Raw genomic sequence first — 22,484 nt, 5'->3', positions numbered from 1 at the left:
CTTTGTGTAAATGTTTTCCTGGTCCATATTAATACTTGTTTCAGAAACAAAAGCAACTATCTCCAAAACAGTGTGAGTTTTTAGGCATCATCGCAGACTTGATTCTGATCAAGATTTCTGCAGACACACAAGTAATTGAGGCAGGGGTTGGACCCAAAGTTCTGGATCAGCTTCATCATTTACAAAGCATGGTGCCATCAGAGTAACAAGGATGTTTTATAGTGGAGGACAGCATCTAATGTGTCAGACCACCTTGTTTTTTCACTCCAATTACAAGTTTTATCTATGATAAAATCTCACTTGCTCATAAATTGTTACTTCATGATTGAAAGGGATTTGATTATGAGTAGCACTGCTAGATCACATTATCTTTTCAGTATCACCTGAATGATTATATCTACAATATGGTCCAACAGGGAATGTGTTATTACATAATAGTGCTAAAAGCTGCCTGAAGACTATTGAGCAAAGCTTTAAGCAGCTCTCAAAAACCTCTCATAAAAAATATCAGAAGTATTTCATAGGCTGTTTGCAAAACAGAAGATCACTCTAGTTCAAATTTACTTTAAGCCATAGTAATAGTAAAAAGAGCTCTACTCTAAGAGCAAGAGTAGAACTGTACCAAGAAATGCTCTGATAAAACCAGTTTTTTACAATAGATCCAACTTACCTCCATCCCTAGTAGTTTAAGAGCTTTTGGCTGAATATTAAAAATAGAAAAGAAAATCAGTTAGATAGGAGGGAAAGTTCAAAGACCAAACAATACCAAGGAAAACCACATTTTCATTTACAAATGTACAGTATTTTTTAATTAAACTTAATATTCTAAATAATTGTACAATTAATTAATCTCCCTCTTAATTGTATTTGCAGGAAGGTAATGGGTTAGAAAATATTTTCCACCCTGCACTCAGGTGAAGTATTTTGATTCAGATGAAAGAGTTAAATGAATCATTCAATAATATCCTGCCTTGAAAGTTAAAATCATCACATGGTCATAAGAGCTCAAAAAAATACGGTGCTTCTAAGCACTCACTGGGTAAAGATAATCATAGGAAACAGTAAAAAATATACTAGATCTTCAACCCCCTCACAGTTTCCCATTTAAAAAATCCCTCAGTTCCATTGTGAAATCTCTGTTTTGCATTTTAACCAAAAGGCTTATTTGTCTGTTCCTTCAGACAGTATTACACTATATAGTGGCTACAGAATGCTTGGGCTTTGAGTGGCCTTCTGGCCATTTGTGGGGCTAGTTTCCTAGTGTGTGGCTTTCTGTAATTATGCTAGGATGCCTCCCTTGACCTTCAAACCTAGACCAAACAAATAAGCAAGCTAATGAAGAAAATCATATCATTTGTTTAGAACAGACATTTTAACAAAGCAAGGGCCATGCTTGATATTCTGCAGATTGGCACATGACTATGAAATGCTTTACTGAGATTGCAGTGCCTTCCACAGGATAAGATTTATGCTTACAGCAGTTCTTTACAGAACTTACTGTAACAGGTTCATAGCTTTCCTGTATGCAGACTAAACTCTCTGCCTTACCCAAGTTAAGGCTACTGTTGGTTATAACTACTTGATCAATAGGCCTGTCTTGACCAATACGATTTACAGTTTAAGAGTGCTAAAAGGTCAAGCTACAGCTCAAGTAGGAATAAGTAAATACGCAAACACCACAGTTAGAAATGCTTGGATTGTAAACTACTGAAATAGGAGGAAATTCACCTCCAGATTAATGTATTTGCCACCTTTTGGGTCCTCCCATTTTTTAACGTAGATGTTTTACAGGTTCCTTATATAACTTCACTACCAGAGTTTCAACTTCAGTCTTGCAACATTTCTTTAGAATTTAACATGTAAAGTTTCACAAAAAGACAAAGGAACAGAGTATTACTTATTTTTTTTACCACCAGCACGATGGCCACATCCAGAATGAACTCATTCTTACCCTCTTTGGTCCAAATAAATTATTATAAAGAGTCCGAAAACTTTTTCGAGTATAGTTGCAGCGATAAGCTCCACCCATGAGATATTCAAGTACAAGACCAATATCTATTAGGCTGATATGGTAATCCGGTGGAAGATTTCCCTACCAAAAAATAAAATTTAAAAAAAAAAAAAACGAAAACAAGCAAAAAAGAAAATAAGGACATAGGATAATAAAAGATAATCTATATTAAATTGCCTGGCTAGACATATCATGTCATGTTTAAACTGGCACACAGATTACATACAGACACTGGTTTCAGTCTCTGGGTATTTGCACAAAATTAATGATAACTGATTCACATAAAAAACATTTTTTGGGCCCAGATTTTTTTTTTATTTTGTTGTTGACAGTATTTGTAGTTGAGGACAAATTTTCATTTGATGTACTCATACAATATGTCAGTGTCGATACAAGCCCAAGTTGTTTGCAAGGGTTATATTGATGAAATTGTATAACTTTGTACCGATTATCATTAATCTTGTACAACTACCACAGCATGACCTAATTTCAGGGTGAATATCAGGCTTATTTTACATTTTATGGAAACTTATACTTGATCATAATATTGTTTACAGAGTTAAGACTATGATGCAGAACATGATTTAGATTAATGTGCAGCTCAGAACCAAAGAAAAAGGCAGACTATAATTTCCACTGTTACATTCAAAAACTGGATAATGGTATTGATGCTGCTAGAACCATGAGCTGAAAACTGTGCCTCATTGTTCAAGCTACATCCTACAGCTATAACTGATTCTAGAGCACCACTGAGCAGTTGCTATTGCAAAGCAACTATGTTCTATGCAAACACACCACCTCCATGTTAACCCAACCGAATCCCCGAGACTGACGCTGAACAGGTGAGCCATGAAAATGCAATGAAAAAGAGGACAGACAGACAGAAAGCAGAACACAGAAGAGCATTAGTAACACTCAAAAAGACAAACACGGAATGAGAAGTGTTAAAATTTGAAGCAGATCAACATGAACTATACATTGACACAGTACTGTGTAATTCCCACATACAAACCTCCCTTTTTCTTGCAAAAAGGAATACTGGCTATTTCATGTAGCTACATTTTTTTGAATAAAACCTCCAAAACCTCAAAGAGCAAGTACAACAACAAATCTTACAATGACCCCATTCACATATAATGAATGAATTTACATGTAAGGGAAACAATAACAAATTTAGGATGTATAGCACCGAGAAACAGAACAGATTTTCTCCCAGGTAGGATTGCTTGGGAGAAAAGTAACCAAAAAAGCACACAAGGAAACAAACAAAAAGGAACAAATTCTGTGCTCATGACTGGGGCTTCCAGTTAACCTAGCAGGCCCTTCCTTCCACTCCACCTTTGTGTGTTGGGAGCTCCTTGTGGAGAAGAAACAGTATCAACCTAAATCTCAAAGGATATATTACACTAGTTGTTTAATTACTAGCACTGCAGTATAGCCATTCCTGATTTAGACTGACACCACTCTTTGGCACAAGAAGTAATTTAACTTTCCTTTTCATAAGAGCTACCATCTAATTTCATACGTCTGCTTTCCCCCATGCTACGTTTGCTTTTACTGTGTACTCACATGTTTAACGTAATCATGGAAATACAATGCTGCTGTTAGCTAAGCTTACCTTTTTCACATCTCTGACTAGCAAATGCAGCGTATTTGGGGGACCCAATCTCTGAAACAAAAATAATTCATGGTCCATTAGAGCTTCAATTCTTCAGATTTTTTTGCAAACACAAATGTAATTAATGATCTGGCACTGTAAGCAGAAATTTAGGCAATGATGTGCCATCACACTCTGCAGGGGTGAAAAGAAGGAACTGGGCTACAATGAGAAACACATTTCTATCAGGAGCTCTGTAATCCCTTTCTTATAATTCTTTATGTGGTGATTCAAGTCACAGCAGTTGTGGTACTGTTTGTACCTGTACTTGCTGCATGAGCCATAAAGGGTCTGGAGGAGGAGACCAAGCTTATATGTTGTATGAATGCTGCCCTAGACTACCTGCCACTTAAATGATGGGAAGAAAGAATAGTTATGTTCCTGATGAATTTGCTGTGGGTTGGGAAGAGACTGATTTTTAAAAAGTGATGTTCTATGGTGTGAGGAAAAACCTTTTGCTTTGCTGGGCCACAAGTTAAAAGGACACTGATTTCTGAAATGTGCTGACAATAAAACTTGTTGTGCAAGTACTTTGCCAAATTTACTGGCGTATTTCAATAATACTGAAGTAATACATAGATGAAAAGGAACTGAGATTAAAAATAAATGACCACTACTGCCTGGTATTAAATGTTTACTATATACAGTAGTTCCTCAAGTATTCTGAATGTGCACTTTAAATACAACACTACATTTACCTAACAAACTGCAACAGCCTCTGAAAGCTGATGTAGGCTTATTAATTAGGAATGTGCATATATAGGGAAAAAATAGGACACTATATGTAGCAGCAATGGCTCCCTTTACCACTCTCCAACTTTTGTGTATCGTCGGGGCTCAGAGCTTTTTGAAAAAGCAAGCATCTCTCAGAAGGAGAAGGAAAAGGACACCCCTGTTAAATACAGCAGCAAAGATACCGCAGGGCATTTTATTATTTCTGCTCACTCACAGTATTGTAAAGTTCTTCCAATCGAGGAATAGTGAGGAAGTGCTGCATGTTCACTCCATTCTCAATAAGTAGTTTCACAAAGTCCACTCGGTCCAGAACCAGTGCATCCAGCATAGCCTGTTCCAGGGAATTCACCTGAATTGCAGAATGGAGAACATGAGACTACATGAGCACAGAGGAGATGGTTGGCCAACAACCATAAGCATTTTCATTACTTAGGGTATTCCCAATTTCCCAAACATATTGTTTAATCTGCAAGTGAAAAGGAATTTAGAAAATGGTATTTTACCCATGTGCAAGTCAACAGAGATGGTAGAATCTTCTGATGAGGTCTTGGGGGAGAGGATAGCAGTGAAAGAAACCTTTAGCAATACAACTGTAGCTTTCAATGATTTTGTTTAGTATTTTTAACTAAGCCAGGCATACCATGGTTGACATAATTTACCCTGCTAACTTGCATATTGGGCTTGTTCAGCCTGGAGAAGAGAAGGCTCCAGGGAGACCTTATAGCACCTTCCAATACCTGAAGGGGACCTCCAAGAATGCTGGGGGGGACTTTTTACAAGGGCATGATGTGATTAACAGGTTTTAATTGAAAGAAGGTAGATTTAGATTGGATGTCAGGAAGACATTCTTCACAGGGAGGGTGGTGAGGCACTGGCACAGGTTGCCCAGAGAAGCTGTGGATGCTCCATCCCTGGAAGTGTTCAAGGCCAGGCTGGATGAGGCTTTGAGCAACCTGGTCTAGTGGAAGGTGTCCCTGCCCATGGCAGGGGGGTTGGAACTAGATGGTCTTTACAGTCCCTTCCAACCCAAACTATTCTGTGATTCTATGATATGTATCATCCACTCAACAGCTGCCTCACAGAGAAAACACAACATATAATTCTGAAAGACTCAAATCATTTGGGAAGGAGTACTTCCTCTTCCTTCACCAATTTTGCTTTGCCTTTGGACAGTGCTGGTCAGGAAGCCTAATGGATCTTCTCTTACAGGATCTAAGGGGTTAGAGACCAGTAGGAGAGAGGAAAACCCCTTGAGCAGCAATCCCTTGACACATGAACTTTGATAGAGACAACAGAACAATGTAACCTACTGCAACTAGAAAATGAAGCACTTAGAAATGGAGAAGTTGGAACTGCCTTCACTGGATAAACAGCATGTGCAAGGGTGGATGAAGATGGTCACTGGTGGTCTTATTTCCTTCTAACAAGTGCAGGGAAGAAGATGCAGCAGATAAGCACAGACTTATACTGTTGTGGTATGGCTGCATGTGGTGTTCATGGGATGAGAGAATCCTGGCTCAAAGACTCAACAGCATCCCTGCAGAATCTACCGCTGATCTTGTGAGAATGTGCAAATGAGCATTCTGTAGAATGAAAATGTGTATTTTCCTTCTTTCTTTGTCCACCAGGATGCAAAAAAAAAAAAAAAAAAAGAGTTCTTCAACAGTTTTAATACAAATACTTTCATCTCACCCAGTTCAGGAGTTCTAGCTTTCTTGGGTCTGTTTCTTCTTCTGGCTCTTCTTTTCCTTTTCCTCCCTTTTTCTTCCCCTTTCCTTTCCCTCTGGCTGCTTTAGTCTGAGCTGCTGGAGACTTCTTTTCCTTCTCAGGAGCGGTACCATCAGGAGCTGTAAGGCTTCCTATAGGCTGTATTTAATAATGCATTACTGGTGTTAGAAATCTAATTGATCATACAGTGACTATTCATTGAAAACACTCCTACTGAACTTGTTCCCCAGTTATCACTTCTCACATGCAGTGAACTCAAAAATTTTAATTTCCTTAAGTATATGGACCTTTCTGCATAGCCACAGCTTAACACTTCTTTAAAGCTGTTATGTCTAATTTCGTCAGTAACACTGAAAGTCGAAATAGTGAAGTAGGTAGACTGGAGGCTTTCTCTTGCAAAATAAAATCAGTGTGAGAGGACTGCAAAGGGACACTACTCAGTTTTGTGACACTTCAGTTTCTTTGCTCTCAGTGAAAGCAACAGTTGTCAAAATAAAGAGCAACAAGCAGGATAAGGAGATGGACAGGAAGAGCTTAACAAGAAAGTTGCATGATGCCATCCATACTGCAGAGGCAGAAAGGGGAGGAAACAGAGCCACTAACTGGTTCATTTACATTCTGCAGACCATATTTCTGTATATACCTTTTCAGACATATTTGCTTTTTACAACATCCTTCCCCCTTCCAACCTATCTACCCAAAACCAGCAGACACACATGCACATAACTTGACACAAGTTGTCTGTGATTTGGAGGCTTAACTTGCTCAACCTAATGCTTAGGTTATGTAACCTCCACCAACATGTAAAACGGATGACAACTATCTGTGCTCTGCACAGAGAACTACAGAACAAAGCCTTTAACCAGGCTTGTTTTCTGTGGTTTTGTTCATCTGGGGGAAAAAAAAAAAAAATTGTATCTGCCTAGCTGCTATGAATCTACTTGTAAACCTGGACAAAACTGCAACTGCCCACTTGCAGAACGTGCGAGTCTGAAAGCAATCTTTATGAATTTGAAATGACAGTGAATCACAATTGGCCGATACTGTTCCCACAAATGGAGTATGAGTATGAAATAGGCCAAAGCAGTACCTGGCTTTAGTTGCTAGGTGGTACCTTTGTTTCTAAACACAGTAATATGGAGACTGGAAGACTCTGTCCAAATAAATATTTTACAGTAATAATACTTCATAATCTTTAGGATTATTAAATCCTCTCTATATAAGCATTTTAATGAACTTTGAATAATGGAAACATCCCATTACTATAAGTGAAGGAATAAAACAGCATATACAGCAACATTTGTTTACATCAAATTATATGGGCTTCCAAATTATTATCATTATGTATAGCATGCACATGAACAGTGTTCCTTTGAGTGTCATCTTACTGCATTGTTTCAGGAAAGAAATCTAATTTAAATTTAAAAAAATCTTGTACTTCATTTTTAACTGCCTCTTTTAGACTGGTTTCCTCACGACATGTTATAGTAATTCAGCATCAGATGGTTCACACAGTAAAGCAAAAAGCATCTACACAGTGAGACAAGAAAGTAGCTTCCATAGAGGATTTTAGTTACACAGGTGAATAAAGGCACTGCAGTGTTTCACCACTGACTTCAACTAGTGCAACATCAAACTCCAATAATTTGAGAAAGACAATCCAATTTCAGGACCTAAAGCTATACTGAAAATCTGCTTCTTAGCTCATTTGGCACAACTCTGCCTGCCAGAGGCCTGTTTTCTGCAATGGCTTCTTTTGGTTGTCAGGATTTTGCTCCACTAATCCAAATAGAGATTTTCACAGCTGTTAATGAAGTGAGCAACACAATTCCTTCTAAGTGGCTCTCTGATTTCCTTGCTGCTTACTTTAATGGGTAGCTGGGGACCTTGCCAAATGCTAGCACGTGTCAATGACAGAGACAGTCAGAAGTCTAGGCAATGTGCTGGTGCATCACACAAGTTCACTGTGGTTGACCAGGATTGCTATTGTCCAGCTGTATGTAAGGCAGGTATTGTTTCAGGTAAATGGGTTGGTTTGGTGGTGGTGGGGGGTGTTTTTTGCTTTCAAATATGATGAGGAATCTTAAATAAGGTTATTTTTATGCTTGCTTTTCTTTCCTTCATGGAGTTTAAATTATTGATAAATATTTGCAAATGGCAGTATAAGGAAATTTCAAAGCAAACAGGTCAGTCTACATTAATGAGTTATTCTAGCAGTTCAGCATAAAGCAGAATTCAATACTCTTTCACCTGCCAACAAAATCCAAGGTGCAAATATTCCACCACCCATTTTTAATTCTTAATAAACAATATGACTAGGAAAACTGTCTTACTGGCCAGTGGTGTCCAAAGACAAATATTTGGCTGCGTGCAATGTCTACACGGTTCCAGGCCAAAGCCAAGCTGAGCTGGTCTGGAGCAGATGCATTGGTACCTAAAGAGAAACACACAGATGTTTAGTATTTCATGCCTGATGAAATGAGATTGGACAACCTTCTGTAATTCACTTCTCCAAGAACCAGAAAACAGCAAGCCTCACTCCACATCATGTTACCGTTAGAATAATTCTACCACAAAGCAGTAGATTCATCAAATAAATTTATAGCATCTTCCATTTAACCCCACAACCCTAATTTCAAAAGGAGTAACCAGATTCTCTCCCTCTTTTTCTTAAAGTGCCCCCATTGACTTTATATTCTCAAGCTGAAGACAGATGTTTAACTGCCCTAAAAGATGACTCCTCTCAGCTCCCCTGGCTGATGCTGTAATATGAGTATAGTGATTCCCCTCTTTATCTCCTAACTTTGAGGACTCCAGTGATCCCATATTGCACTCATATCAACTATTATATTCCTGCAGGCAGTTGTTTCAGCAAACATAACAAAGTCCAAATAAATATGGAACTGATCCTAAATTTTACTCTAAGGCTTAAAGAACATGATCTGAGATCTGGAAAAAGCCAGGTAGTCTTTTAATCTTCCATTCATTTTTTCTGACTTCTTTAATATATGCAAGAATGGCAATAAAATGTGTTAAAATATCAACAGTATAGTTGTTGCAGCATTCCCATCCCAGGCTGTCAGGTGAGGAAAGATTCAATACAGATTTTAAGCTCCAGGCTAACGTGAACCTCAAGACAAGCATTGTTTGGGTTACTTGTTAGAATACAAGCAAACAAATCAAAGACTTAAAACACCAAGAGTGAACTTCAGACAGTGTACAGGACTGTCTTCCAGGGATCAATTTGTGCATCCTAGTGCTTGTAAAACCCACCTTTGAGGAGAGCAGTTAAGATAGACATCTCAATATCCTGTTGCCCTTCAGACCCCATGCGGAACACGGTAATCTAAATGATAACAAAATCAAACATACAAAATTTCAACACATAAAAGAGAGGGACCAAACATACAGATACAAAAAAGGAGCAGAATCGTGAAGCTTCAGTATTTTCTGAGACTTGAGATTTTCCAAAAAATACAGTTCCACTCAATTTTTCTTTGAAATATAATTTTCACTAAAACATTTAATTAAATTATTTCAATAAAGTTATCCTAAAATATTCCTCCATTGGTAAATGTGACAAATTTGATGAAAATCTTCATTAAACCCATGAATTTTGAAAAGTGATGACAAAACTGCAATGCCAAACTTCTTTCCAGAAGTAATGCAAATGCCAGCTTGCAAATGGAAACACTAGTTACCTGAGGTAACTATCACAGCATTAATTTTACTGACAACACTCAAGTATTTTTTAGTTGTGAGATATGCTAACATATTGACAAAGAAGCAGAATCAACTAATAAAGAAATACAATTATTTCTAGTCACATTTGCATAGTTGAGTCAATTAAAATTTACTGATTTTAGAAACAGTAATTCATATAAAGCCTAGCTATTGAACTACATATAACAAGATTAATAATTCAAAAGCAGATTAACCTAATATTCTATGTTAATTAAGTCAATACTGAATGGAGACAAAAAATAATAAATTCTTCATTTTCCAAAAACAACCCTTCACAGCAGATGCTAGCTGTGTTAAGTACTGGGAATAGCAATTTTCTCAATAGTTAGAATAGATTTTGTATGAATGCAAAGATACATGACATTAGAAGAGAGAAGAACTAAAGGATAAATTTTATTAATGAACAAGAAAGCAGACAAAATTATCAACAAATGCAAATTGTAAGCCTGCTTAGATGCACAGTGAGTGCCTGGATTTGCTGACTAAATCAGGCCTGCTCTGATGCGTATTTTGAATTTGAAGCAGTTTGACTAAGGCAGCTGTGGGCTCTCTGTTCTCAGTCAACTCTTCTAGGAAGGCTGGCTCTCTTACAGTCTGCTTAGCACAGCCATGCTTATTACCAACTTGACTTCTGATGAAGGCATATGCAGGGAACTAATCTTGGCACTATACCAACGTGAATGTATCAACAGCACATTTACACTACCCAGACAATCTAAAGACCTCACATTTGCAGCCTTTAAGCAAGGTTTTGTATAATCAACTGAACATGCTAGGGATACTTCTGAATGCAAAAGAAAAACATCACAGATGCGTGTCTATCTGATTGCAGTACAGAGCTGCATGACTAGAAACCACAGCATTTGTCGTATTCTGTTCCAAGTGGCATTGGAAGCTAGTTTAATACTTAGAGAATAGTTTGGACAAAGGTATTTAAATATACGTTGTTAAAAATAATTTAAAATTGCATAATCTGCCTTTTATGAACCCAAGAACTATGTAGTATCAAAAGCTGATCAAAAATCAAGGAACAGGGATAAAACTAAAATGGACCTTCTTTTCTTACAGAAATCCCTCCCACTCTAAAGGGAATTCCTTGGAGAAAAAAAATCATTGGAGAGAATGGAGGAAGAAGGGACACACAATTAGGAGAAGAGAATTCTATGATACTATAAAGGAGGTGGGAAACTACTTGTTGGCATTTAAGTATTTAGTTGGTATCTTGAAATGTATAGATATGTAAATAAACACTTCTTTGGCAAGTCAGAGGCATAAGCCAATGCCCAGCATAATCTCTGGAAACAGGCCAGCTTTTTGGAGATTGTGGACAATATGAAACTGTTAGAAAGTCTGCAAACAACCTGGCAATTGCTTGATAGAGATTCCCATTGATCATGACAATAAATACGTCAGGATTTAGGCTTAAACTACTAAAATTTACATTGTATTATTTTTCATTGCTCCAAATCCGAGACTGGAAATACAAACACGGGCAGCTACTATTGCCACGGCAAGTAACAAGAAAATACCCCAGAGAACACTTCCCCCCCCCTTCCATCAAACAACTAAACAATTACTTCTAGAAGTCAAAAGAACACTCCCCACTGAAAGGAATGCTGCATTCAGTGTAATGTTTATTTAAAATCTTAAGAAAAAACTTTCACATCATCTATTGGAGACAGGATTAAACCTGGGAAGACCGGAGTTAATAAAGTCTGTCTCCTAGCTGTGACCAAAGACAGAAAGCATGGGCTCTGTGGAAGGAAAAGACACTTAGTTTTAAGGGAGCATGAAACACCCTTTTTCTAAGAACTTAGAAAAAAATCCTTCTTTTTTCTGCTTCATGAGAAAAGTTTCATGTCATTCAACAGCTTCTTCCTAGCTGCTCCCATTACAGGTGTTGCTTCCTTAGTGATGCAATTAGGCATGCTAAAGAATGAACCCACCGCACATTTCATGCTTAAGTTCAATAGCAGTTTGGTTATCCGATTTCCTACATGCAGTCAGAGAAGGCTGTGATCATTCTCTTGTTTCTACCTAATGGAAATAGGCAACTTTAGCAAAAAAGGTAAAAATATCACTATACCGGTTCCAGCTGTAATTAAAACACAAAAATATCCATCAGTCTGTTCATCTACTATTAAAACAGCTGCTTAGGATTTGTATGAAGGAATGAAATGGAATTTTATCAGGACTCAAGGAAGCAGTCATATTTATGAAATTCAGTAAGACAGTCTTACTAACTCGACCAAATAAATTTTGTCCCTGAAATTATCTTTGTGAACTACTTTTAGGAAACTTACAAGTTCTTTTTTTTTCATGCACTCCATAAGAATGAGGAACAGCTGATGAGCTTGATTTCTGCTGTAGTTAAAGGTTTTCTGGATGGTAACTAGAAGCTGGTCCCTTAGGGATTCACTTATGATCCTAAATGAAAAATGAGACACAGAAGAAGACATTGCCAGAATTAATATATGTTCGTAAGGCTTGCTGTTTGAGAAACAACTTTTCATCCACCAGTGCAACAACTGAAAATAAATGAAAATACACAGGTAAGGAGTTCATGAAGAGTTAACAGTAATCCGGAATTCATACCTGGACTGGCTTTTACACACCTCAGTACCTCAGCACTGATTTAACAACTGGCAGGGATCCTGAACTATCTTTTCACCCTGGAATATAATGCAGGTAGCGCTCACTCCTGTTATAAATATACTTTTGTTTGGAAGTTCAGCCTCCAGGATTTCAGCAGTACACCTTACAGGACCCCTACCTTTGCCTCTAAATGCTGCAAGGCCCTGTATCGCTAAAAAACCCACAATTTTTTCACACTACTGACATGTCACCTTGGTTATCCTCTTAAGCAGTGATTTAAATTGCTAGCATATCTGAAACCTCATAATACCCAACTGAGAAACAAGCCAACCAAAAGATGATTAAAGGAATTAGATCGAAAACATTCCAGAAAGGTCAGAAATGTTTGATGTCCCAGAGCACTCTGAAACAGAACCCTTCAAACTTCATTCATTTCCTAATAAAACCCCTGTGTTTTCAGATGATGGCAAACACTACCAGCAGGCATTTGAAGTAGGGAGACAGCTGAGCTTGCAAAGTGCAGTACAATTCAAAGTTCACTGTGAGAAAATGATTCTTTTAGACAGCACGGCTGACAGAAATTTCTCACTACAGACCTGCCTTACCAGATAAACACGTTTATTTCATCTTAATTGCCGGAGAAGAAAATTGGACAGTGCATCATATGCACTGGGAGCGAAAGTCATGGAGTGAGCAGCTCTCAGACTGATCCTGATAAGCTCTTTCAGTTACTATGAGCTGACAGTAAGGATGAATGAGAAAGAAAAAAAAAAAAAAAAGGAAAGTTTAACCTAAGATGAGGAGGCTTGATTGACAGGAAGGAAAAGCAAGTTGCTGAATCATAAATAGTGTTGGTAGGATTAAATATGTACTGTGTGTCAACATCAAAAAAATCCAGCAACAGAGCAGCTCTCCCAGTTCAGCAAATAACATCTGCACTCCTTGACAATACTAGTTGTCTGCTTAATATTCGATCTAATCTAAGCTCCAACTTCAGTCAAGGAAATAGGCTATTTCTTCTGTGCAAGATGGGTGTGGCAAACCCTACTGAAAACAACATACTAGGTTGTTGCCTGAATCTGGCTACTAAAGATAAAATCCTCATATTGAATATGACAATGGGGAAAGCATGTTCCTCAACTGGGAGAAGTCAAGTAATATTTTAAATTAAAAATGCAATATTCTGCTTCCACTTGGAGTATTTATCAGAGCAGATGAGCTTTATGCTACTACTATAGGTTTTGTGTCTTTTTTAAACAAACCATATTTTCTGTCAACCAAAGGGTCAGGCAGCCAACCATAAAAATAACAGAAAACTCTGGATTAGGAGTGAATTTTACAGAATCATTTGGGCAATGGACAGGAGGGTTGTGGAGCAGAATGCTCCAGACAATGTCCTCCACTCAGTTCATGACATCAGGCAGCACTGCCTTGAAGAACCATCGTAGATTTAAGAAATAGCAGAAGGATGGAAGGAAGCCCAACATTTTTTCAACTGGCCTGGCACTCTTGGAGAATGAAGCTCATTCACACAACACACTAGAATAAGGCAGCACAAATTTTGCTAATACATGCAGTAATTAACTCAGCCTTGGCCTGAGAGAAAGAGTAATTCTTGGGAACCGCTTGTTCCTCGCTTCTAGGAACCCAGCACCATGTATGGTGCAGCAAACATTGGTGGAGCTTCTGTGACAGTGTGCTACACTGAGAGCAAGTTTATTTCAACAGACCATCAAATCATTCCAAGTGGGAACAATTTCTGCTTATTAACGCCAGGGCTAAGATCAAGCAGGCAGGAAAAGTTGACTGACAGCACAATGCCTATTAGCAGCATTTTGTCCCTGAGGTGGTTCTTTATGAAGCTTTAATGAAAGCAAGGCATATAGTCCTACAATGTCCTCCTGAGCAACACACAACTTTGGTGAAGATCTAAAAATCTTACCCTCCTTCTTCTGAATACTTGTGTGCAAATGACAGAATATCCGATGCTCGTCCACTACCATCACATATCACGACAGGGAGAGGGGGTTCTTCGCGTAGACACTCTAAGACAATGGAGATCACGTTGGGACCCCCTTCCACTATGAGCCCAACTACAGGAACACCTTGTCCCAGCCCTGCAAAAAAACAGAAGAACAGAAACAAAAAATAAAGAAGTGTCATTGAAATTAAGTTTAAGAGGTTGAGATATTATGAGTGGATATGATTTCTGTGTTACAGCATCACTTCAAACCAGAGCAGTCGGGAAAAATGATGGCTGTTTCATGGCCAACACCAGGAAAAATGCCCATATGCCATTTCATAGCTCCATAAGGAAGAGAATAAGATGTCTCTCTGCCCTTGCTTTTGCATCAGCTCCATACTGATCATTTATTCACTTGCTGTTGGCAAACTGTTTGTAACCTCTTTCATCAGACACCATGTACAGATAAAACCACTAACATGATTCTCCTACTACTTCATTAGCTTCACTGTTACTTGGATGGCTCTCAGCTACCGTGTCTTTGATGCTTTAACTCTTCATTGGTTACCTACAGGAAGTCTTCAGTAAGGTGACATATACCTATGCTTTCTCCTAAGATAAAAACCATAAAATTAGTGTCTTTAGCACGAGGCTGAAATAGCTGGCCGATGGAAGAGACGACAGCTGAGCATCCCTTTGCTGTCCCTGCCTCACTGTGATCTCCAGGCATAGGATGACAAAGGGAAGCCCACAGGTCACATGGTCTCAGTAGCTTTGGTCACAAGATACTTGGGGAAATGAAGGACAAAACATTACCTGAAGGCTGACTAACCCCCCTTGTTTCAAGCATTTGAATTCAGTTCTTAATCTGTAAAACGACCAGTGCTTTATAAAGAAGATGCACTTTTTTGTATGGTTGAGAACACGTGAAAAGGTTTGTATTTTCAACCTTCATTCCTCTCTGAAGAACAGGAACATCATGCACAATAACAGCAGAACCTTCCTGACATCCTCCTGTCAGTATACCCCAGCTCTGATAAGGAGGCGTCACAGAGCGTGGGCCGGCCTCTGCATCCATGAATGCTGAGATTCCCAGAAGACGTGCCTGTGCTTAAAGCGATTAAAAAGAAACAAAACAACTCCCTGTATGTTGTTACTGGTAGGTGTACTGCAGCCCTTCACAGAATTCTTAATTCCTATGTGTATTCCCAACTTTGCCCTTCTCATGACAAAAACCACCAAACACTACTTAAATCAGAACCAATATCCCCAGCCCCAGTGGTATTGAGAAAGAAATGATACAGAACATCTAGCCTCTGGGCCCTAACTTCCTTATCTTCCAAGCCAGTGTTCCCTTCTACAGGGTGACAACTCTCCCCGCACTTCTGCAGGAGACAAAGCATAGCTCACATTGCTCACATTTCCAGTGCCTGTGGGAACAGTGCATGACACTGCCTCCACACTTGAAGGCAACGGGAATAATTTTGGGGAGTTCAGTTTCTTAAGCTTACCAGAGGCAAAAGCAGTACTTAAAGACTTTCCAGAACGTTTAAACATCTTGTGGCTGATCTCCAACTGTGCCTTTTGGCTTTACCTGGCACTCTACTTCATATTTCTGCTCTACCCAGAAAAGCCCTTAAACTGTATTAGACACTTTTGTAGATTTCAATGCAATTGTCATTCTGAATGTTCTATTTGGGTTTTTTCTTATTTATAAGGGCCTACATAGGTTACAACAGCATCTGTAAGAAGTCAGAAAGGCAACTGGTAGAACAGATGTCTATTCTCCAGTAGCTCTTAATTGAGGTATGGATTCAAAGACTATTCACTTTTCTGGACCATATTTAATTAGATTGTTGTACTAGTTTTTTTTAAAGTTACTGGAAAACCACAGCTACTACAACTTTTTTATTTATTTAATATTTAATTTTTTTCCCCACAAAAATGTTAATAGAAAGATGTCTTTTAGAAGACTTTTTTCTAAGTAATGACAAAAAGCATTCTAGAAAGTTGTTTTAAAGAGGCTGCGACAAGTAGGAGAAATTTTAAACCTGCAAAAAATGAAATATGAAAGCACTGATGTGAAATGATCTTGATAATGGCTTCATTAAAAATCAAAATCCCAGTTGAATCTATCTGTAAGATCAAAGAATTTTGAGTGTGATATTTCAAATGAAACAAATTCATATGAAATAGAAAGTAAAATATTAATATGAACATTTGGAATCAGAAACAACTGAGCTGCACAAGATTCCTGTAAACAAGAACTATACAAAATCACCACATTCTGTGTATTTATCGATGCTTATGAATTCTATCTAGAACCCAAAAATTCTTTACACTTCCCTTTCCTTAAATTCTTACTGCTTTGAAGCTTCTTCTCACTATTATTTGTCAACTTTTTTTCCTCCCTTTATGCAATCCTCACTTTTCTGGGTTTTCTGTGCAGTTAGACGTGGGCTCTTTCACCACTTATCAGACAGCATATGTTGTAGCTTAGTCATACAGTCCTGATCAAATTCCTGCTAGAAAGAGCTGGAAGAAACATTTAATTTCATTACCTTGAAGTATTTCAAGCCCTTCTTCCCTCCCTTCCTTTAAGATGTTATGATTACAGTTTGCCCCACTGTACTTACGTGTGTTAATTTTCTGGAGGGAAATGTGTTTTTCCAACTGACGTCGTAACTTTACTTCAGCTCCATATTTACCTAGCGTACCATTGTCTGCCAGAATGAAGTGGGTATGGGAACTGTTGAGCACAGAGAGCTTACTTAGAGGGTTTGACATTGTTTGGTAAACCCGTGTTACCTGTGTGTCAAAAGGACAGATGAACCTAGATTAGCACTAAGAACTGAATGTGAAAATCCCCCACAGCCCCCAACATGCCTTATGAGGAAACAAATCCACTAGGCCTTTATAGCCAAAATTAGAGGAGAGTTAGAAATGGAGCCTGCATTAACATTCAAAACTTGAACCCTTCACAGCAGTGTTTTCTTTGGAAGGTGACAGTCACATCTGTGCACTCTCCTGCATGTTCCCCTAAACTCATTAATGGACTCTCCTGGATCATACAGTGCTACGTAATCCTCTTACTGCATTAGAAAATACATTCTCATTTGGAGTTCCTAGTAATTACTATGCCACTCCAGAGTAGCTGCCTACAAAAAATGCCAGTCTTGTACATATAAAGGCCCTTACGTGATTTATAGAATTTTTAGCATGCCACACTGAAGTTAGGACCTGAAACTGTCACCACAGAAAGGTCTCTGCTATTGAAAGTAATGAAAACCTCACTAGGTCTACATTTACTTTGAGGTCATATATGACAACCTGACAAATTAAACAGCAGCTTTTCATCAAGATATTGTGCAATTTCAGCTCTTAGGCACGCTTTAGAAACAGTGAAAATACTAACACTCCAAAAACATGAACAGTGTATTTTGTAACACAGCTGACATTGCTAATTACACAGGAGGTTCCTTAAACACTTACATCTTTTCCTATCAGATCTTCCTTGTTTTCTACAATGCCCCATGGTGCAATTCCTATGGCACATATTCGTCCTCTGGATTTGGAAGAATGATCTTTCAAGGCATCTCCCACATGACGAATGACACCTACAGGTACAATTAATTTAATTCACTCTTGGCACTTTTGAGAGATCATTAAACAACAGAATTTTCTTTTTGCCTCTTATGGAGCCACCTGCGTTTCTGTATTGCTTTCACTAATAAACTGGTATCTCTATTTCATAACAGAACATGCACTGCAGAAAACCCCGTGCTTTTATTTTTAATAGCTGCGTGTAAATCCTATTGCCTTTTCACATCCTTGTTCTGAATCCAATGAAGTCTTTGAAAGACTTACCCAGTCACTTAACCTGCCACAGTGTAATCTGTACCATTGTCTGGAATTATATTATTCATTGTACACCATGCTAAACACGTATGGAGTGCTATCACTGGGGTCCGAGCAAGCAAAAAAAAAAGCAACCTTACAGTTACCCAAGAAGTATTTTTTCACTTAAATATTATTCTGAATAGCAATCGCCTTCCCTTAGAGACATTAGACCTTGTTGTTAAAACTAAGTCAAAGGGATTCATTATCTTACATAGTTTTCTAAGAAATAACTTGATATAAGGATTTATTTCAGCTAAATAAAGATACTGTTATAGAAATATTATAATGAAAGTTTGCATCTGATCTGTTTTTGAAGATCACTCAGAATTTATACTAACACAAATTACATGAATTAGAAACCAACTGGTCTCAAAATATAACAATATAGAGGGAATCATCAAACCAGCTATTTTTCATCATTTTTCAAATTTTGGATATCATATCAAATGCTGTGGTTTTTGGACAGAATCCAGAACAGTGCAAAAAACCTCCTGGTGGAGTTACGTGGATTTGCTGTACAACTGATGTTTTAGATACAGTCTAAAAGGAAACCAGAAACATAAAACTGTTTCAGGTGGCCAGAGGACCAGAGGAAAATGCAAACAGGAGACTGCAATGTCTTCAAGTTGACGCATTTACAACTAACTTCAGGTTTGTGTTTCAAGACTGCTAATTTACAGCCACACATTTAAGAACAAATACCTTATATAATTGTAAGACAGAGTGTGCACATGTGTGGTGGTCAGTGATTCAGGGACATGCCATTTCAGGTGGATTATCTATCAGTTGATCACTAACACTCAGAGAGATCATGCAGCCTAAATGTCCTTGGCTGCATGAACATGGAAGTGTCAAATGGAAACAGAAAGGATGTTTTACTTCAGGGATTAAAGGCACCATCAAGCACTGTCTCAAAAATTACAGTATCCAAAATTCAAGAAGGCTGTTAAAAAGCTAGAGAGACTTCCAAGCAGAGGTGTGATAATGACTGAAAAACTAGAAAACATGCTTAGTGTGAGAGTTTTATGGAATTCAGCTTGCGCAGCTTGACAAAAGTGCTGTACATGAAAACATGCTCAAGAAATATACTTCTACTAATAGAAAGGTCTTTGTACAAACACACACACAAAAGTAGAAGCTAAAGCTAGGCAAATCTGGAGTAGGGCATTCTTAAGTACAAGGATAACCAACCACTGAAAGAAATGTGTTATAACTAGTGGTAGATGACTTGCTACTGAAACTAAGGATGAAAAGTTTTTTCGGGGGGAAACACTAAGTAATGCAAATTGATATTGACCCATCAAAATCTTATGTTCTGGGCTGGGTAGGAGGTTAACAGAAATGATTGCAGTGCTCTTTTTTTGGTCTAGTGGGCAATGACTCATTCATGTAGACTTAAATCTTCTGCCTGTGGGAAAGATCGGTGAATGAACATCACTGAATTCCTAAGTAAACTAAAAATGCTGGTAATTGCTTACCTGTACTGACACCTCCAGTGAAAATCCAAGCCCCTGTGGTCATAGCAGCCTTTATCAGACCTTTTCCAAATACTTGCTTTAATTTAGGCTGCATTTCAAAGTTCTGGAGGCCTCCATGGACAGAGATTAAGAGTTTGGGCAGTTCCAGTTGCCAGTCTTTCACCATGAGATGCAGCAGAGAATCTGGTTTAGTGTCATATGACACACGGATATACTGCAAAGAGCAATGTGTAACATTTTCACTCCACCTGCTCTGTAAATTGTCTATTGACTGAGCAAAGAATGGTTATATTAAGCCTTTCATCTTGAAGAAAGTGTTTTACAATTTTTAAGCAACACATTATTAAATTTCACTGCTGGTGTACGTATTTTGTCCTCTGAAGCAAAATTTGCATTCTTCTCAGTTTAGTTCCACCACTGTGATTTCTTTTCAAACTAGTATTCTAGCAAAGGAAACTATGAAACAGACTCCTGTTTATTCCTGCTTTAAAAACAAACAGACCATCACTAACACAACCCACCAATCCCTCTCATACATTTTGGGCAGGTTTTTGCAGTGTGGTCATCTCAAATGGCAGCCTTAGCAGAGAGATAAGAAAGCATACGGGCAAAGAAACAAATCTAGGTTTGGATTTGTTCAGAAGAGAGGCAAAACAGAAAGAGATTTTGTGCAGAAGCTTGACTTGCTGTTATTTCCACTGCTTAGAAAACCCAACAGTCCACTCTTCAGCTCTGTCAGGCCTCTATCTTTCAGGAAGCAAGATTAAAATCTATTTTTATTAGAATTCAAATCTTACCAAAAAATCTGTATCATGCTGGTTATTTGGCCCACAAATCTAACACAAACAGATGGAATCTTGGGCATTAATACATGCAGCTGCCTCCTTAGCTGATATTTACTGACAGTAGCTTCAATGAAACTCTTTCATCAAGACACTACAAGATGCTTCCTAAGTAGGTATCATCTTTCTCTTTTCTTTTTCTGAGCATCTTGTGCACACTCTTCTGAGACAGCAAAGAGACCCCCTTTGATTTCAATGGATTATGCACTGAGAGAGATAGAATCCTGACACATCTCTATTAAGTTAACATACCAGATGAATGCCTCAGAGCAGCTTATGTTCCTTACCATAGCCTTATTTGAATGTCCACCTCCCTGGAATTCAAGGTTTCCATAGGCATCAGTTGGGTATGTTTGGGTGTGTTTACTGACGGACCATTTCTCTGGCTGAGCTTCCACTTGCTTTGTTTCTTCTCCATTTTTATTAGCTGTTATGCTTGGAGGAGGTGGAATATGTTGATTAATAAGATGGCCACAGCAGCACCTGTTAAATTAAAATTTGAAGCAACTTTGATTACAGTATCTTCAATACTGGATGGTGATTAAAAAAGAAGAAGAAGTCAGAAATTAGATTTTCAACTGACCATACCTTGCTCTACATGAATCACAGAAACACCTTATCTAGGTCATATCTGTTGTATTTGCCTACACATATATGACAGAATTACCAGCCCACAGGTGTTTCTTTAGCAAAGATAAAAAATTTCATTTCACTTCTGTAATACAGCTGTTCTAGGCTAAAGGACAGGGAAGGAGGAAGAATGCAGAACAGCAGCAGTGACCATCTGTTTCTTACCCAGAGGTCACAGCTAGCATGTGACATAAACTGTTCTCCAAACAAGCTAGACCACAATTTAGCTAGCCCATGCAATAGCAGTAATTTTAACATTTGAACTAAGAATTCCAGCCCCCCTGTATAGTACTGCTATTGGTAGGGTCATAGCAACTGTGAAGAATGGTACCACTTCCTCACAGTGTACATTACTGCATCCTTGCTTTCAGAATTTAGTATGAACTTACTCTGTGGTTTGCAAAGCCAGGAACTAACAACTCGCTGCCTCTCCTGCTGCCCAGCCTTATCATCTCTGTATGACATGTCCTATGGCTCTGTATAGATTTGAGTGCAAGCATGCCTTGCACTTTTGTTCCCCTGTCATCTCCCATTAAGGGCAGTGAGTAAACAGAGTCACAGTTTCACATGTCTAAATCCAAATCAAGTCCAGTTTCTTCAGTATTAACCTTTTAAGCTGGCCAAAAAAAATTTTCAAATGTTACCTGCTAATGTCTTTGTTGTTGGCAATTACATAGATGCATTCTCTTTTTGAAAAGGTCTTCTCTATCCAAGCCTTTTGACCCTTAAAGGGGAGAAAAAACAAGAAACTTACTGAAATATTTCTGTGCGGCAGATACAGTGACATTTGCCTTCTATTTTCAGATTACTGCTTTTAAAAACAAGCGCTGAATTCATTAAATCACTTTTAAACACTAGAATATCTACTCATGAAGCACGTAGGTGATGTGAATTTTCCATGACTTGGCTAAAATTCAAATCTCAAATGTGCATAAAAACCTTTATGCACAAAGTTGCTGGTCTTGAAGTTACAATGTTTATCTCAAGGTCTATCAAAAAATGCAGCTGCTTCTTCCTATTTTTAGTAAACAATAAGTGGATTCAAAGCAGTACAGAAAAACAGCATAAATTGCACATAAATAGATTAATAGTATTTACTCCAAATAATATTTCAGTATTGTTCTTTGTATGTAGAAATTGGTTCCCAAAAACATTCCCTGCTTGATTAACAGTCTTCTCAAAATCATTTTTCCTACTGTAA

The 22,484-nt window shown here is 38.1% G+C and overlaps 1 protein-coding gene across 1 annotated transcript; it reads right to left on the bottom strand.

The window, feature by feature from the left end:
- Window positions 1–670: 670 nt before the first annotated feature.
- On the bottom strand, window positions 671–22,001 carry LOC104505475 (transient receptor potential cation channel subfamily M member 1-like; the record flags this gene model as incomplete). Its single annotated transcript, XM_010159414.1, has 14 exons — window positions 21,928–22,001; window positions 20,941–21,136; window positions 19,812–20,025; window positions 17,926–18,050; window positions 17,070–17,241; window positions 14,413–14,587; window positions 12,179–12,302; window positions 9,405–9,477; window positions 8,465–8,565; window positions 6,096–6,269; window positions 4,618–4,752; window positions 3,630–3,680; window positions 1,952–2,092; window positions 671–700 (listed from the first exon to the last, which is right to left on the bottom strand). Coding segments are annotated over exons 2-14 (1,518 nt in total), but the record flags the coding sequence as incomplete, so codon positions are not given.
- Between the last annotated feature and the right edge of the window lie 483 nt (window positions 22,002–22,484).

The sequence above is a fragment of the Eurypyga helias genome, unplaced genomic scaffold (assembly GCF_000690775.1).
Source record: "Eurypyga helias isolate BGI_N326 unplaced genomic scaffold, ASM69077v1 scaffold32129, whole genome shotgun sequence".
NCBI lineage: Eukaryota > Metazoa > Chordata > Aves > Eurypygiformes > Eurypygidae > Eurypyga > Eurypyga helias.
Note: the sequence above shows the minus strand (reverse complement) of the source record. Positions and strands in the feature narration are given on the sequence as shown.